This window comes from Aspergillus eucalypticola, assembly GCF_003184535.1.
Source record: "Aspergillus eucalypticola CBS 122712 chromosome Unknown BO83scaffold_19, whole genome shotgun sequence".
NCBI lineage: Eukaryota > Fungi > Ascomycota > Eurotiomycetes > Eurotiales > Aspergillaceae > Aspergillus > Aspergillus eucalypticola.
In genome coordinates, this window is record NW_020290293.1 from 698339 (window position 1) to 716430 (window position 18092).

Genomic DNA, 18092 nt, shown 5'->3' on the forward strand with positions numbered 1-18092 from the left:
TAGAGGACAGCCATACATGACCTGGTTAAAGACAAGCCAAACTTACTCTCTATACCAATATCATATCCCTGTCAGCCGTTACCACATTCAATATACTCTTCCATGGAAGGCTAACTTACTCCCTATATCAATATTAGATCCCTGTCAGTTATTACCACATCCAATATACTCTGCCATGGAAGGCTGACTTACCAGCTATACCAATTTCATATCCCTGTCAGCCATTACCATATCCAATATATTCTTCCGTGCAAGGCTGACTTACTATCTATACCAATATCATATCCTGGTCAGCCATTATCGTATCCAATATACTCTTCTGTGGGTTTGACTTACTATCTATACCAATATCATATTCCTATCAGCCATTACCACATCCAATATACTCTTCCGTGGAAGGCTGACTTACCAGCTATACCAATATCATTTTCCTGTCAGCCGTTACCACATCCAATATATGCTTCCGTGGAAGGCTGACTTACCTCCTATACCAATATCATATCCCTGTCAGCCGTTACTATATCCAATATATGCTTCCGTGCAAGGCTGCCTTACCTCCTATACCAATATCATATCCCTGTCAGCTGTTACCGTATCCAATATATGCTTCCGTGCAAGGCTGACTTACCTCCTATACCAATATCATATCCCTGTCAGCCGTTACCGCATTCAATATACACTTCCATGGCAGGCTCACTTACTCTCTATAACAATATCATATCCCTGTCAGCTGTTACCGCATCCAATATACTCTTTCCTGGCAGGCTGACTTACCTCCTATACCAATATGGTATTCCTGTCAGCCGTTATCGTATCCAATATAGTCTTCCCTGGCAGGCTGACTTACCTTCTATACCAATATGGTATTCCTGTCAGCCATTATCGCATCCAATATACTCTTCCCTGGCAGGCTGACTTACCTCCTATACCAATATGATATTCCTGTCAGCCATTATCATATCCAATATATTCTTCCCTGGCAGGCTGACTTACCTCCTATACCAATATCATATCCCTGTCAGCCATTATCGCATCCAATATACTCTTCTGTGGGTTTGACTTACACTCTATACCAATATCATATTCTGTCAGCCATTACCGCATCCAATATACTCTTCCGTGGAAGGCTGACTTACATTCTATACCAGTATCATATTTTTGTTAGTCATTATTACATCTAACATATTCTCCTATAGAAGGCTGACTTACCAGCTATACCAATATCATATCCCTGTCAGCCATTATTATATCCAATATATTCTTTAATAAAAGGCTGACTTACTCTCTATATCAATATGATATCCCTGTCAGCCATTACTGCATCCAATATACTCTTTCATGAAAGGCTGACTTACATCCTATACCATTATCATATTCCTGTCAGCCATTACCACATCCCATATATTCTTCCATAGAAGGCTGACTTACCAGCTATACCATTATCATATTCCTGTCAGCCGTTACCGCATCCCATATATTCTTCCATGGAAGGCTGACTTACTCTCTATACCAATATCATATCCCTGTCAGCCGTTATCGCATCCAATATACTCTTCCCTGGGAGGCTGACTTACTCTCTATACCAATATCATATCCCTGTCAGCCATTATCGCATCCAATATACTCTTCTGTGGGTTTGACTTACCTCCTGAAGCAAACGTAAAGCTTTGTTATTCATCAGCATATCTTACTCCTCGATGTACTACTTACTACCTTAACCTTCATTGAATATTGTGCCCTTTTATTGTCTGTTTGAATTTGATACTTACCACAAACGCTCCATGTATCCAACCTGCAGAAACCGACCCGGAAGTCATTGTGAGCCAGAATTTCAAAAAAAAAAAAAAAAAAAAAAAAAAAAAAAAAAAAAAAAGAAAAAGAAGAAGAAAAAAAAATGCAATAGTAGCAAGCAGTTCTCGTACTCTTCACCTGAGTTGTTGGGAAAGGGATGAGAATTTCTTCCAGTGCAAGTTGATGGTCGTTCTGATGTAAGACCAGCTGGCCAGGCCAGAATGACTAATGCGGGGTCACAGCGGCAAGAAAGAACTTATCACTGGTTGAACGAGGGCTTACTTGAGATATTCCCGAAGCATACCCTGGGTGGCAGAAGATGCACCTTGTTTGTCAGTCGCCCTGCGACTGGCTGTAGCACCTTGGTTATCATCTACATAGTAAAAAGATATTAGGAGCTTCAATTTCTTACCCACAAGGAAGTGATACGCCCAGGAACCGTCACCACAATGGACGTGTCGTCTAATGCAATCTTTTCGTGTGGATATTTGAGGCATAGCTTTTCTCTCAATTTTGGTTGGAAAAACAACCTCCAATAAAAACCAGGAGCAAGAACCAGGTCTCATTCTGTATCTTTAATCACAGTCTTGGTGTTGAGAGTCACCTTCCACTCAGTCCAATAGTGAATACAGGTGGGTGGGTCCTCATCATACGTCTTCCCTTTAACCCAGTCTCCGTATTAGAGGAGCGGAAGATTATCTGTGCGGGAGGTGCTTGTTTAAGGAGCGGGGTACTCAAAGGGGGACAAAGAGTTGGCGTCAATAAGGCTAAGATTTGACAGCGAGGAGGTACAACTGAAGTTTCCGGGAGTGGGTGCATACCATGGCGACTCATCACATTGCCACAGTTCGTGTTGGTAAGCATTATCATTATTTCGAGGGCTAAACAAATTCAAGCTCATCTCTTTCAGCAATCGGGAATCCTATGGTCAGCAAGGCAGTCTCTGGTCGAAATTCGCACACTACACTGCCTCAGCAGCTGTTGCTCGCCAGCGAACATCAATTAGCAAACAACAGCTGCGGGCGAGTGAATAAGATAACTGCCTTATTTGTCACATCAGACAACAGAAGATTTTCTGTGCGTTTATCAACTGCATGAGTTACGACAAGGCTGAGAGATATGTAGTTGCCAGAAAGAGAAAGTTAATGCCACATGGCCCGTCTGCGAAGGAGCAGGAACAGGAGCTGCCTGGCTCCCTCAGACCTACGGTGTCGGGGCGGGAAGTTCCATGTTCTTCCATGGATAACTAACTAGTTATCCCCCGTTATTAACATTGTCAGGGTGGCATTGTGCAAATTAATAAGCCATATACATAAGGGCATAAATCAATACCGTCCTTTATGCATTTCATGTATTGTACCATAATAAATTTACGGCCACCCTCTTTTCCAAGCGGGTGGCTCTCTACTGTGTACCCTGTATAACTCTTCTACGTACTAGATATTGGCAGTGGGACTAAAAAACAATCGTCATGTGTTTAAAGGACAGAGTAATTGCGAGACCGACTGTATATTAGTGTCGTGCCCCGCAGTCATATTCCGCGTCACTTCCCGCGTCAATCAGGTCCTGTCGAAGATATTCCGCCTTCTATTCAGCTACCAGTCGACGGCTCCGATCCCTGGTAGCCTTAACAGTAGCCTTAACAGTAAATGAACAGATGGTAGATGCAAATATTGGATGTTTGGAGGCTTTGCGTGTGGCTAGTTGGTCCGCAGCTATCTTCCCGCTATTAGAGATTACGATAGCGCTCAATGAACAAGCAAGGATACATCACTGAGTCCACCATCATCACATGGACTTGGGCTTGTATTTTACTTTCTCTCCTTCCATTTCTGCGGGCTCGGCTATCCCTCCTTTATTGCTACCCTCTTATGCCGTGATTTCCTTGATGGCTGCCTCCAGCTCCTTCATGTTTCCACCCACGACGCGCTTCTCCTGCAGCTGACCATCCTTGTACAGGACAAACGTGGGCATAGCGCGCACCTCCAGTTCCTGTGCCACCGAGCGGACCTTATCGACGTCGACTTGGATGAAGCGCACATTGTTGTAGGTTTCGCTGAGCTTGCCGACCACTGGCGCAACGGCCTTGCACGGACCACACCAGGTTGCGAAGAAGTCCACGACCACAGGACCGTTGGAGGTGAGCGCCTTGAAGATGACGGGGCTGGACCAGTCAGTGCCAAAATTACTATCTGCGGAGGGGGAGTTAGGAAGACGACTCACTTGTCAACCTCGATAACCTTTCCGTGAGACATGGTGGATCCGGTGGTGTTGCTGCCGAAGAAGCGAGTACGGATGAAACGGAGGACTGTACGGCGTCAGTAAGCAGGCAGATGAAACGCGCCGTTCGTATGGCTTACCAAAGTAGACGACGATGGCGAGGATAATGCGGGAAAGCTCCATACTGGCGACGGGGGAAACAGGCAGACGGACTGAAGTGGGTGGAGAGGTTTAGTCCTCCGGAGTAATCTCTCGGCGGGTGTCGCGAATACCCAGCTAAATTGCGCCAAAAGGGTCGTGCTGCGCCAAGCGAATGATAAGTTAATTAGCAGGAAGATTTCAATACAAACCCAACTACGTCACACTAGCACATAGCTTATGCTTTATTTTCTCTTTTATCTCTCTGTCTTTCGAGAACAATGCGCATGTGCTGACTAAACTACGGGGCAACGGAGAAAGACACGCGCCGATGATATTGGTGAATGGAATAGGATACTGTGTACACCTCGTACGGGATACACCGGGGTTGAATTACTTACGACCCTGTTAAAAGCGGTTACTGCATCATCAGCTTGTCTATTGGTAGACTTAAATGATACTAGTATATATTGGTGATTCAACGGCATTGCAGAATGCACAGTTAGTACTTTGGAAGTAAGTACCTTACAGTGGTCTGGAACCGACCGGATCTGATTGGGCGTTTTTTTATCCGCAGGATAGCTGACAAAGCCAGCACAACCAGCATAACTAACTAACTAGTTAACACTCCAGATCATGGCGGCGATTGCCTCCCTGAAGATGGCGGAGTAGTAGTGATCGACGAGGAGGATACGCGTCAACCATCATCTAAAGATGTCCCTTCCCTTCAATTGATTTACTTCAACTCAACATGGCAGGCAAGAAAGGCCCCGTCCTACCCTACCGCCGGGGCTCAGACGCCTCCGAAGCCGACTTCTTCGACATTCCCGAAGAGCCCTGCTGGTCCATCATCAAGCGCCAGCTCCGCTATCTTAAGAGGCCGCGGGCCTGGCTCGCCATCTTCGTCTTCGTGCTGTTTGTCCTATTGCTGCGACGAGAGAAACCTCCGCCTCCGCCCCTTCCTCATATTGATTACGACCGAGTCGATTGGTCGCTCTACGCCTACAGCCAGTATGCGACGTCCAGCCCATACTTGTGCAATGCGCTTATCGTCTTCGATACTCTGCAACGGCTTGGCAGCCGAGCGCAGCGGGTGCTCTTCTACCCCGAGAACTGGGACGTGCTGGTAGATGACGATCGCGACCGGGACAGCCAACTGCTGGCGATGGCCCAGGAGAAATACAATGTGCTGTTGGTGCCGATTGATGTGCAGATGGTTAAGGCTGGATCGGGTAGGACATTCATTACAACGGTTAGAGCTGTCAACGGCGTCAGGAGCTAATGCAGGAAGAATAGGACCAAGCGAGTCCTGGGACAAGAGCATCTCCAAGCTTCTTGCCTTCGGAGAGACCGAATTCGAACGTGTCATTCACATCGACTCCGACGTTAGCGTTCTACAGAACATGGACGAATTGTTCTTCCTCCCGCCCTCTCAAGTCGCCATGCCCCGCGCCTACTGGGAACTGCCTAATATCAAGCAGCTCTCGTCTCTCTTGATTGTCCTCCAGCCGTCCTACAAAGAGTGGTATGCGTTGATGGATAAGGCTCAGGCCATTTCGTACGGACAGGTCGACTCGAACGTCAGCTCGCGAGTTAAGTACGATATGGAACTGATGAACGAACGGTACGCGGATTCGGCCTTGGTTCTGCCGCACCGACAGTACGGACTGGTCACCGGCGAGTTTCGCAAAGACGACCATCGGGCGTTCCTGGGTAATGAGCATGAAGAATGGGATCCGGAAAAGGTACTAGCGGAAGCGAAGCTGGTCCATTTCTCCGACTGGCCGCTGCCCAAGCCGTGGGTGATGTGGCCGCAGGAATTGTTGGCCGATATGCTGCCCAAGTGTAAAGTCAAGCCGGGCACGATGCATGAGAGTGGGTGCAAGGATCGTGAGATTTGGAAGAAGCTCTACGATGATTTCCGGCGGAAACGAAGGGTTTGTTTATCTCTCCTGTCTGGTTGGTGTGTTCTTGTTGCTAATGATGGCCGACAGGACGTGTGTAAATTGCTAAGCTATCCGGCGCCAAACTGGCCGCCTCGGGAGAAACCCCAAGGTCCTCTGGAGGCGGCACCAGAGGGTGTTCCAGTTTCTCCTGCTAGTTGATTTCAGTGTGTATTTGGCATGGTGTTTCGGGTGTGGTTACGGGTTTCGCAGATTGTATATAAACGACCTGGATAATTTTGACTGCACATTGGCGTCGATGGATTGTACGATAAGTGAATGGGCATAATAAGTATCTCCAATGGCCGCTGCCTATGCCGTAGCACTGGGCATCGTCAACCCCTGTGACCTGTTATCGTGGTTGACAATCACTTCTTGAATGACGGTCACGACATGATCGAATCAATTCAATTGGTATCAGTTTTTATTCTTCTATACCGCATTGGTATTACCAACAAGGATAAGAGAAATGAATTCTCCACCGAAAAGAAGTAGCTTTGATAGACTCTTAGGTCTCTGTTCAATTTCAGTCATCACACTCAATCAGGTGTTCTTCTTCCACTGCTAGCAGTCCATTCCCTATCTACATGTTGTGTGCTGCTTCGCGGGAACAACGCGTGGTCCTTTAATGCACGTGACCCGCATTAAAGGTGCCACTTGAGCTCAACTGCGATGGGCAATACGTAATTGATAAATTCAGCACCGTCTTCCTCTGCATGGGGAACTCCTTTATGGTGAGTTATTGCTGGTCAAAAAAATTCTCATTGGGCTCCCTCTTACGTCTTCTCTTTAATTAACATGTGAATAACCGTTAGACTTGCTGTAGATCGCTCCAACAATTTAAAAAGAATCGCCGCAGTCAAAATCGGATCGCATATGGATAAGGTTGCGCATACAGTATAAAAAGATATATAAGAAAGAATGGCATCCTGGATCCAACGCCAGAGTGGATCTCATCAGACACAGCTTGCGGCTACAGCAGTGATTTCGGGAGCTGCGGTCGCTGGTGCGATACTTGGCTACCAGGCTCTCAAAAGGAAGGATGCAGTGCGGCGCCTCAAGGCATCCATCCCAGATGTCAATGACCAACACCATGTTGAAAAGGTATCCTAGGTTTTTCGCATTATATCATAGTAAATCTGTCTAACTTTCGCGAAGCTCACAGAATACGGTGTCGCGGCTGCAGCGCAGCTGAGCAAGGAAGATGAACGCAGTGCGCTCCTCGCTCGGAGAGCGCAGGAAGGAGACTATGATGATGGTACTGGCTCTTCCTTGGAATACCCCCCTACAATTGTCGTTATGTTATTTGGCTAATTCAATTTCTGTATAGAGCTCATCCTCGAACAACTTGCCCGAAACCGTGTTTTCCTGTCCGATGAAGGCCTCGCGAAGCTCCGCTCGTCATACATAATCGTTGTCGGATGTGGAGGAGTCGGGTCGCATGCTGTGGCATCCCTTGCCCGCTCGGGTGTTTCCAAGATCCGCCTGATCGATTTTGATCAGGTCACGCTTTCCTCCTTAAACCGACATGCTCTCGCGACGCTGGCCGATGTCGGAACGCCGAAGGTGCATTGTATCCGCAAAAGACTGGAGCAGATCACACCGTGGGTGAAGTTTGACTGCCGAAACGAACTATTTGGGGGATCAGTGGCCGACCGTCTTCTTGCGCCTTGGAGTTGGGACGACAACGACAAAGGACACAAGCCTGACTATGTACTGGACTGCATTGATAACATTACGTCCAAGGTGGAGCTGCTTCATTACTGCCACTCACACTCTATTCCCGTGATTTCGGCAATGGGAGCAGGATGCAAGTCAGACCCTACCCGTGTTACGGTTGGTGATATTTCACTTAGTACGGATGATCCGCTGTCGCGGAGCACTCGGCGACGCCTTAAGTTGTTAGGCGTGAATACCGGGATCCCTGTTGTTTTCTCCACCGAAAAGCCCGGTCCTGGAAAAGCCACTCTTCTTCCTCTGAATGAGGCGGAATTCAGCAAAGGAGAAGTGGGTGAACTGAGTGTATTGCCCGATTTTCGGGCGCGGATCCTCCCTGTGCTGGGAACAATGCCTGCAGTGTTTGGCTACACCGTGGCGAACCACGTCATTTGCGACATCTCCGGCTATCCGATGGACTACAGCGTGGGCGGAAAGGGTCGTGATAAGTTGTACGATGGTGTCTTGGCAGCCTTGCAGGGAACGCTCGAGCGCTTGGCCCGGGCGGAGCATGGCCCTAGCCTTGTCGGGCTTCGCCTTCCCATCAGCAAGGATGACGTCGGATATCTGGTCGATGAGATCTTCCGCGGCAAGAGCGTGGTCAGTGGCCTCCCCAGTCGAGTCAGTCTTGTTCCCTGGGAGCGGCCTGAGAGAGGATTCGGACCTGATCCGGAGTGGATGAAGCAGGGGCAGACCTTTGTTCCGCTTGAGTTGAAGGATTTAGTGTGTATGACTAAGGATGAAGCTGTACGGCATGAAAAAGAAGTGCTTCTGGGTGGTAAGCGGCTGGAGGAGGTATACGATTCCAAGACGATTGAAATGGTGCAGAAGCGCCAACGGGAGATGGAGTTTCACGAGCAATATCGCTAATGACGCGAAGACACCAACGAGTAGTGCTTCTTCAGGGACCAAGATACAGATGGCACTAGCACCTGGCACCAAGAGTCATAGCTACAAGTTGAGAACCTCGAGCCCTGAAACAAGACAGCTGCTTGGCTTTTTACAGTGTGACAGGCAGGTCTTGGGTGATGATCCACGAGTGCGACAGGGTCGAGGGAAGCCGGCTGACGTTCAATCCAGCTGCAGATTCTGGTGAAAGCCCCATCTCGCCCAATGAGTGTTTGGTCTTAGAAGATAGCGTAATTGGACTGGAGGCTGCAAGACGAGCTGGGATATGAGTAGCTTGGGTGCCACATCCAGACATGGCAGTCGAGTATCAAGTGAGGCAGGAGGATGTTCTGGCTGGAAGGGCGAGACTAGTTGATATTGGAGCTAAGTGGCAGCTAGAAGATATCGATGATGGCTGGGCTGACAGTAGATAAAGTTTAGAATATTCTGATTAGAAGATGTATAGTATTGATGTACTACTGAAGCGTCTGCCAGAAATTTCTAATCTGATTATCTTCTTTGCAGTATATTGTAAGAGTCTAATATACGTGGCGAAATGTCTTTGATATCATTTCTATACAATTAGAATATCCAGGCAAGGAGGAACCATGGGCGATATTGTAGTATAAACTGATATTAAGGGTTAATTGTTAATATGACCGCGCGTCCTTAAGTGCTGAAAGTGATAACTTACCTGAGCTTTCCGGACAACCCCTGATCGTCCGCACCCTTCAGCATCATTGTTCGTTGTTTATTCCTAGCATTCCCAGGTTCTTATATGATATTCTATTTGACTGCCATAGATAACCCCTGCTCCAAGTTTGAGTATCAAACGGACGAGTCCCAACAACGCTGACGCAACAGCCACTGCTTGACAGAGTGTTAATCCAAATATAATTAGTACTTATAAGATGGTTCTAACAATTTCATCTATTATAGTAGGTCGCGGATCATAAACCAATTGAACGTCTTCAAAAGTAGAGCTCGAACGTGAATGCTGAACAAATTTGACTCTCATGGCTTATTGAGAGACAGAGAATAGCTAGATATAAAAAGAAAAGCATGTTATACACAAGAGCGTCCAGCGTTCAGAAATCAGTGTTATGTTATTTACATCCATCATAAAAATGATGTCAAAGGAGGATCGACCTGTTATTGAGCATCCTGGGCTTGTATAGCAGTGCCACATATGCTCTGTTCACGTTAGTGTCCTCGGCGGAAATTAAATTGAAGCCAGGTTGGAAGTACCTGTCGCCTATTCATAAATTCTTTGTAAAACCCTAGCCAGATCTCTCGGAGATGGCAGTCATCTCGCTGACCAGTAGCAGGGTTGACCTCGCAAGGAGGCTGGGTCTGCTCGATCACATGTTGAGTAGCGGCAACCCATGGCTAGCGCCAGACTTAGCACATTATCAAGGGGTCCGTAGGGTACCAAATCTTTGTTGTTAACGTACCTTGGGAACTGGCCAGTCAGAGAAATGGAGATATTTAGCTGTTCTTAGAACTTTGTCAGCATCCCACGGTTCATATGTATTTCCCAGATAGGCCTCATGGTTCTTGGCGCGAAATTCTCCTGTCAAAAGCATGTAAGGGCGGTGCGGTATAACGAGAGTATTATCTTCGTATAACTTGTTCACAATCTCCATGTCGTATTCTTCAGAAGGATTGTCCCATATCTCTTCCAACACGCGATTGAATTCATCCGTGGATGGTTGAATGAGCATAAGCCCGGATGTGAATACTCGTTCTTCCGGATAATACCAGTAGGCCAATGGCATGGCGACCGGAGCTGGTGGGAGTAGGAACAGCTCGTCCATCGTCTGCGTGTGTGTTAGATGCGATGAGAAACGCCATGACTGGGCCACAAACCTGCAGCAGGGTGGCGTCAGAGTCTAAGTTGAGAACTCTGTCATAATCTGTTTGATTAAAAGCGAGGAGCTTCGTGTAGCTCGTTGACCATGGTGCTGCGCTCATAGTTAGTATTTAGTCTTGCAGCGCAAAGAATTGACTTGCCTCCTCCTCCTCCCTTCATGATTACCTCGATTGGCCGAAGCTTCACGTTATAATTATCTCTTGCAAAACGAAGCAAACGTGCTTCAATTGAACTATCATTCTCAGACACGAGAAACTTGGAGGGATACATCAGCACAAGATCGGCTTTTGTACCGAGACGGTGAAGGGCCTCGAAGATCATGACTGAATTGCAGAGATAAGACCTGTCTGTGGCATATTGAGTGTACGCAAAACGGGACCAGTCAATGCGCTCCCTAGACAGTCCGGTGTGATAAGAATCGGGGTTTCGTGTAGCGTCTGGACGTTTTGGAAGTCGTAACAATGTCACAAACCCCAGAAGAGTGGATACAACTAAGAAGAAGGCGCGGAAGACTTTCGGAGTTCTTGTGAACATTTTTCTGTAGTAGCTGATGGCAAGACTTGAGAGCAAGTTACCCAAGAGTCTTTACTCCAAGTTTTGTGCATCGTTTTTGAAGGCTAAAGAAAATAAAAGAGTGTTGTAAAGGTGCAATTAACGAAACTAACCCCCCATCAGCCTCGAGGCAGCCCCTCGGCTGGTAGACAGCGCCGGGTGGCTGCGAATGGGCGGCTAAGCGCTGCCCATGCATGATCTGAAGCACGCTATAACCCACCGCAGCTACTGATTGGAACGAATGATGGCCCGTGCCCAGCACAGCGCTAACATGCATTGGGTGGAGCCAACTACTAAGGCTTCAGGGTCCTTGCTCATTCCCAGCCTTGTCATCATCTCCAAGCAGATTCAGTTGAGAGTCAACAATTACACATGCTGAGGTAAGAGCGATTGACATTTTACCATCTATCCAAGATGTGAGCAAGCAATCGTATAGTACTCCTGCGACTTCCGCCTGAAGCAGTAATAAGATTAAAGTAAGCGCCACTGAATGCCATACATTCCCCTCAATGGTTCTTGCACCTAGAAGTGGTACTACCTAGGTGCACATCCATTGTTCACTGGTCAGTGGGTTCTCATGCAACCCCACTATAAGGACTCGTGCGGCTATGAATAACAACTGGCATATTAGGGGCGCTTAGATGGGCCTGTACTTAATCTAGTTGGCTGACAGTTATCCAACCTGACTCTCAGTTCAAGTATTCGTCTTTTGTCGACTCAAGTTGACCCTTTCATCTGAGATATGCGCATTCTCAGAATGCTCAGAATGCTATAACTATTAGCAGTCATCCTAAGATTAAGCGCGACATTATCACCTCTTCACCTGTGTTTGGTACCTCAGCTCAGCCTGGAGGCGGCGGCGGCGGCTATATTGCTTACTGAGTCAATTTACACCAGAATCTTCAATATTTATCGGTAGGCTACTTCGCTCTCCTAGAATGTCTGTCGAGTCAGGCCATTCAGAGACATGTCTTCTGTTAGCACGGCTCAGGGTTTTCTAACAGGTTTTCGTCCTTAGGGATGCGACGACGACATCAGCAGTGCTTTTTTGCCTTTTGGACCCTATGCCTCGAATATGTTCTCTGCTCAGGTCCCCGAGTGATGCCCTGGTCAAATAAGAAGTTTGGGCCTGATGGCCCCTGGCAAGCGGTCACAGTGCAAATTGGGAGTAACTACACCGAAATCGTTGTTCCTTCCTCGGAGGTGGCTTTATACCCGGGAGGTAGTTGGGAAAGTAAGATCCTATTATCTTCAATTTGCGACAACAAAACACTCTCGTCCGTGTGTTATGGGGATATAGCTGGCCTCTTTGACAGCGACATGTCAGCCAGCTTGGATAATACCTCGATAGAGATGCCTCCATATGGGACTTGGGGTGATGTGGATTGGGGTTTCACGGACGCAGCTCCTGTTTACGCTAAAGCAAGACGAGCAACAGACTATATAACCATCAGCGGCTCACCCGTACCTGATGTTGATATGATCATAATATACTCGGGGTGGCAGACTTATCCTGGTGGGCAAGCATACCCACTGGAGGTAGGGATCTTATCCCTTGGATGCCCAGCTATCAATCAGACATTTGGAAATGTGATCAAGATCAACACAACGTTTGTCACCAGCTATTTCTATGAGCAAGAGGGATCACTAAGCATACCATCTTATTCTTACGGTATGCATATTGGCTCCGCATCTCTAGGAATTCCTGGATCGCTGCTTTTAGGGGGTTATGATCAGAATAGAGTGATGGGCAAGGTGTCCTCCCAGGCATTTTCAAGTGGAAGCTTCCCAATTAGGCTGCTCGATCTGAATATCGGAGTAGCAGAGGGTGGGTCTCCTTGGAATTACACGAACAAAACAGGGCTATTGGCACAGGGTAATTCCTCCCTGGACTCTGGTCTCAGCGTCATTGTGGACCCAGCAAACCCATATATATATCTGCCTCAGAGCTCATGCGATGCGATAGCCGCTGAGTTGCCTGTGACATACCACCCTGATTATGGCCTCTACTTTTGGAACACATCTGACTCACAGTACGATACCATTGCAACTTCGCCAGGTTACCTAGGTTTCCAATTCAGCAAGGATAATCTCAACAATGACTTCATCATGATTAAAGTTCCCTTCGCTCTTCTGAATCTCACACTAGAGGCCCCGCTTGTGAAGACACCAACGCAATATTTCCCGTGCATGGCTACCAATAGCACTCCCGTTCTAGGACGTGCTTTCCTTCAAGCAGCTTTTATAGGAGTCAATTGGCTTGGTGGAAAGTGGTTTCTAGCTCAAGCACCAGGACCGGGAGGCTCCTTCATTGTCGATACCGTGTCAATAGGTGACAATGATTCCACTATTTCGGCAACAACAAACAGCTGGGAAGCCACCTGGAAGAGCACCTGGAAGGCAATACCTGCAGGTTCTACTTCGAATGCAAATACGACAAACGCAAATACAACAAGTACATCAATGAGCGGTCCATCTACTGACGGGAAAGGTTTCTCAGTGGCTGTCAAAATCGGCATAATTGTCGGCAGCACTATTGGCGGGCTGTCAATAATTGCTATTCTCTCTGGGTTCTACATCCATCACTGTCGACAACAAAAAAAAGCATCCACTTCAGACGAAAGTCATACGACAGAACACACAGATCACGGATCCTCAGCTCATCAGTTGATGCCTGTGGAGGCGCCCGATAACTTATGGAACCACGTAAATGAGTTACAAAGCCAAGAAAGACATGAGATGGGCTTCGAAAGAGGGCCCTTCTATGAGCTGGGCCCGGAAAAGAGTGCTTTCGTTGAATCAGATCAAAGGTCCGGATCTCAGGAAGGCCCTTTTGAGCTACCAGCACAATCATCCGTCTCGTGGTCTTCTAATGTTATCTAAAAGCGCCTGATTTCCGTGATGTACATAGCTGACTGTGTTTTTGCCACAACTTGATAGATTCAGAGCAGATTATATTGGTTTACACACACTACCATGATACTGAGCATACTTGTATGAAAATAACTATACAATTTCTATAGATCCTCTGATCACAATCCAGTCCGGTCAAAATCCTTTAATTTTCCCTTGACACTTAAGATGATGTATGTCCATATTATTTGCATATAGAACGGGTGATACTTTATAAAGTGTTGGATAAACCAAAATGCGGTTATCTTGGTATACGAAATAGCAACACCACTCCGGAGCCTGGAAAACTATTTTATTCATTTTATCCCGACTGCTATCTATCTGCTCAGCCTCGCACACTGAGTAAGAATAATACGCATTGAATGCTCGATTTGGACCCTGACGAGTCGCGCCTGCCCAGAATAGAACACCTAAACCATGTTCGGACTAGTGGTGCTCAGGCCAAGAGGGACGGCACCCTAGCACTAACCCAAAAATGGTTAAATCAGGGAAACACTCATGTTTCGAGTAAGGCGTCACAAGACTGCGGGAACTCTGTCCCTTCCACATCTTGGGTCCTTCGCTCCATTCCGCCATCTGGGGCCATTTCATTATCTCTCTTTCACCGACGCGGCTGGGCCCGTACTGTGTCCTCCCTTGCCATTCCACAACGAAGGCCGTGTTGTCGATCGGTTCTGATCGTCGCTGCTTTCCCTTTCTCTCTTTTTTTCCTTTTCTCTGTTGCTTTGCGTCCATTATCCATAGCCTTATTCCTGATTTAACATTCCCTTCAACATCACCAACAACCTCTCCCCCCCACATTCGTCCTCCGGAATCAGACAAAACAACACTTGTCCGCCTCTCAATATGAACAATTATCACGACACCGAAAGCCTCGAATACTCCTCCGATACCTCTGATGATGGCCGCTTCTCTCCCCACCCTACGGGTCGCATTAAGCGCTACACAAGACCCTTGATCGATTACGTGCGCAACGAATGGCAAACTAACGCCAAATACTCCCATCTCACCAACCCCGACCAGCCCTCTGAACCGTCCCGAGTCGTCCAAGTCTTCCTGTCTATTGTCACTGCGCCGCGCTTCCGTCGCTATGTCGTGGTGTACTTGATCCTTGTCATAACGTGTCTGCTGGGATGGCTGTATATCCTCTCTCCGCGGCTAGCGGAGCATGCGTCGTTGTTGCGGGCGCTAGATCCAGAGGTGAAGGAGGAAGTGGGTGGATGGTTTGGAACGAACGCTTTTCCCGGGTTTGATGATGTTGTGCAGGTGAAAAAGTTGGATAAGGAGCTTTTGCCTGAGGGGGAGGAACGGCTGATTGTTGTGGGTGATGTGCAGGGATGCATGGCAGAGTGTATGCCCCCTTTTCACTCCCTTTGATGCAGTTCATGGTATTTGAATGCATGCATGGATCGCTGACATACAAACTTGTTGATAGTGGACCGCCTCCTTGAAGAACTCCTCTTCGATCCGACCAACGATCACCTCATCTTTACTGGAAACATGATTAGCCAGGGCCCCAACAGCACTGACGTTGTCGATTTCGCCCGAAAGTATTCCGCGTCATGTGTGCGCGGAAACAACGAAGATCGCGTCCTTGTTATGCGCCACAATATGATCGAAGCTCAGACGTTAATTGATACCTCTTCCGATCAATACCTCGATGGTCAGTCTACAGAGCAGGCCAAGAATGAACGTGATCTCGCGCGTGTCCTGTCAGACGAACAAGCAGACTGGCTAGACGCCTGCCCAGTTATTCTCAACGTGGGACAGATTCCTACCATGGGACAGGTTGCGGTCGTGCATGGGGGACTGATTCCGGGTGTGGATCTGAATCATCAGGACCCGTATAGCGTGATGAATATGTTGACCATCGATTTGGACACCCATATGCCTAGCCCAGAGCGGGATGGTATGATGTGGACTAAGGTTAGTCCCCCTTATAATTTTTCCGTACTATGTTGCTTTAAGACAATGATACTAATAACAGTATAGTTCTTCAACAAGCACCAATCCGTCGGCTATGCAAGCTCTAAAAGCTCGAACAAAGACGACGACGAAGATGCAGGTGCCGTCAAAGCTACCACCGTCATCTACGGCCACGACTCCGAAACAGCCCTCAACATCAACACCTATACAAAGGGTATTGACACCGGCTGTATCGCCGGCGGAAAACTCACCGCTTTCGTGATTAGCTCCTCTGGAGAGCAGAATATCATCCAGGTCAGGTGTAACAACTACCTACCCTGATTGAGTGACATTTGTTCTGTTCCGTCTTGTCATGTATAGAATTTCGTCGCTGCATACAACTTTGCATAGTTTGCATCTTTCTCTCTTTATCTCTCTGCTGGCTTGAAGGGACTAGGATTGATTGATTGATTGATTGGATTGAATTGGATCTGGTAGGGGTGGTGTATTTATTCATGGTTCATCTTCTGTTCGCTTGTTTCTGCATGTGGAGCATCGGGGTTGGAGTTTCGGCTTGTTTATTGCATGGGCCGGTTGCCGAGAATATGATGGTGTGCTTGTCTATATAGGTAAATCTGTCTCTACGCGGGATATAGTATACTACTTTCTGATAATCAATTTAATCCAATTTGTATTCTTATACCTGTTCGAGCCGGACTTTCTGTTGACCCAGCCCGGCCCCGCATTCCGCCGCCCTTCGATTGCGCAATCTTACTTTGTTGGTTTCACAACACGGCCCGCATGTTCTGATTCTGATAAGATGGGTGGAAGAGGGATGGCATCTGTGGTTTTGTCTGCTCCGAATAGCCAGTGATAGATCCTCTTGGCCTGAAGCGGCTCTCGGAACAAATTCATCCAGTAGTAAAAAGGCTGAGGCATCGAACTGATGCTTGAGGGGCTTGCTTTACCTACCTACTAGTGTACATGATACTGCTACGTACAGTAAGGGTGAATGAGAACCTATGGGGCGGGAAGCAGTTCGGGAGAATGGGCTACTTATCTACTACTACTACGTAGTTATCCTACCACTTACCTGTAAACCGTCTAGATTGACTCCTGGCTCCGTGCTAAACCTAACCCAGCTGAACTTCCCATTGACCTTCCTGCGTCAGCCTTTGAACTTAGCCTCCCTCTCGAAACCTCCAAGGATTGGAACCGGCTTATGAGATTGCGAAACTGCGACCCGATATGTCTCCCCCAGTCATTTCACACCTCTCGAGGCCGTCGGACTCCACATGAGTGAACCTAAAGCAGGCGAGTGGGACCCAAAAGAGGCTATCCTCTCAATACTCCAAGACACTGTCCTCGAAGGCTCAAGCCGGCTCGGTCTGGGCCGAAGGTCCCACTCCTCTAGTTCTCACCATCCAGGGGAGCCTTTTGAGTCCGCCGAAGTTTACATCCATTCATCATCCCAACTGGGCAGGATTAGTGAAAGGTATCGCTGCTGCACCTGCCTGATGGTTGGTTCCTTCACCACCATGACCCTCTTTTTTGTTATTAGCTCGCGGACGACTCCTGGTCCTCCTTCACCCACCCCCTCTAAAGATTCCAAATCCTTTTCTCTTCCTTTTCTTTTAGTATCATCTATCGATGCTGTCTGAGGCTCCTCCTCTCCCCCTTTAACCCGTTCTTATCTTCATTTCTTACCAGATTGGCTTCTCCAAACGCAATGGCTGCTCAAAAGGCCGTTTTCACCGTCTCGGCTCAGGCCACTCAGCTAGGCAATCGCATTTCGGTGCATATGCTGGACTATCTCAGCACTGAGCACGACCTACCGGACGGTTTTCGTGAACTATCACAAACTTTCCTAGATACCTGTCGTGCTCTATGGGCCATTGATGCGGGTCTCACCGAATCCACTGCTGCCGGTCGCGCTCTGCCCGATATGATCGTGGAGGAGGTGGCGAAGAAATTCATGGCCGCGTACCGCGATTTCCAGAGTCTGGACAAGGTCGTGACCAAACTCATTCAGTATGAACATCGTGGCGCCCTGGGCAGGCTTCAACGCGGATGGAATCGCCCAAGCCTCGAACTGCACCGCATCCGCGAGTCATTGAAAAAGACAACCGAAACACTTCAAATCAGCGTCCTCG

General features: G+C 47.8%; 7 protein-coding genes across 7 annotated transcripts; 4 read left to right on the top strand and 3 right to left on the bottom strand.

Annotated features, from left to right (window-relative positions):
• Positions 1-1894: 1894 nt before the first annotated feature.
• Positions 1895-2692, bottom strand: BO83DRAFT_449158 (uncharacterized protein). The gene has a single exon (XM_025536737.1). The coding sequence runs from the start codon at positions 2355-2357 to the stop codon at positions 2070-2072; it is 288 nt and encodes a 95-aa protein (XP_025386298.1). The 5' UTR covers positions 2358-2692; the 3' UTR covers positions 1895-2069.
• A 574-nt stretch (positions 2693-3266) lies between these two features.
• BO83DRAFT_380088 (thioredoxin family protein) lies at positions 3267-4398 on the bottom strand. The gene is made up of 3 exons (XM_025531667.1): positions 4152-4398; positions 4015-4099; positions 3267-3955 (listed from the first exon to the last, which is right to left on the bottom strand). The coding sequence occupies exons 1-3, from the start codon at positions 4192-4194 to the stop codon at positions 3661-3663; spliced, it is 423 nt and encodes a 140-aa protein (XP_025386299.1). The 5' UTR covers positions 4195-4398; the 3' UTR covers positions 3267-3660.
• Positions 4399-4900: 502 nt separating this feature from the next.
• BO83DRAFT_400604 (nucleotide-diphospho-sugar transferase) lies at positions 4901-6254 on the top strand (the record flags this gene model as incomplete). Its single annotated transcript, XM_025533410.1, has 2 exons — positions 4901-5381; positions 5446-6254. 2 exons carry the CDS (start codon positions 4901-4903, stop codon positions 6252-6254), a joined length of 1290 nt encoding a protein of 429 aa, XP_025386300.1.
• A 544-nt stretch (positions 6255-6798) lies between these two features.
• BO83DRAFT_380090 (tRNA threonylcarbamoyladenosine dehydratase) lies at positions 6799-9156 on the top strand. Its single transcript, XM_025531668.1, has 4 exons — positions 6799-6826; positions 6919-7196; positions 7251-7350; positions 7423-9156. Exons 2-4 carry the CDS (start codon positions 7014-7016, stop codon positions 8676-8678), a joined length of 1539 nt encoding a protein of 512 aa, XP_025386301.1. The 5' UTR covers positions 6799-6826; positions 6919-7013; the 3' UTR covers positions 8679-9156.
• Positions 9157-9638: 482 nt separating this feature from the next.
• On the bottom strand, positions 9639-11206 carry BO83DRAFT_364924 (nucleotide-diphospho-sugar transferase). Its single transcript, XM_025529646.1, has 5 exons — positions 10710-11206; positions 10566-10660; positions 10151-10516; positions 9945-10085; positions 9639-9890 (listed from the first exon to the last, which is right to left on the bottom strand). Exons 1-5 carry the CDS (start codon positions 11101-11103, stop codon positions 9849-9851), a joined length of 1038 nt encoding a protein of 345 aa, XP_025386302.1. The 5' UTR covers positions 11104-11206; the 3' UTR covers positions 9639-9848.
• Positions 11207-12141: 935 nt separating this feature from the next.
• Positions 12142-14004, top strand: BO83DRAFT_317547 (aspartic protease; the record flags this gene model as incomplete). Its single annotated transcript, XM_025527705.1, has 1 exon — positions 12142-14004. One exon carries the CDS (start codon positions 12142-12144, stop codon positions 14002-14004), a length of 1863 nt encoding a protein of 620 aa, XP_025386303.1.
• A 591-nt stretch (positions 14005-14595) lies between these two features.
• On the top strand, positions 14596-16609 carry BO83DRAFT_439043 (putative serine/threonine-protein phosphatase). Its single transcript, XM_025536141.1, has 3 exons — positions 14596-15385; positions 15470-15960; positions 16027-16609. The coding sequence occupies exons 1-3, from the start codon at positions 14881-14883 to the stop codon at positions 16279-16281; spliced, it is 1251 nt and encodes a 416-aa protein (XP_025386304.1). The 5' UTR covers positions 14596-14880; the 3' UTR covers positions 16282-16609.
• Positions 16610-18092: the final 1483 nt, after the last annotated feature.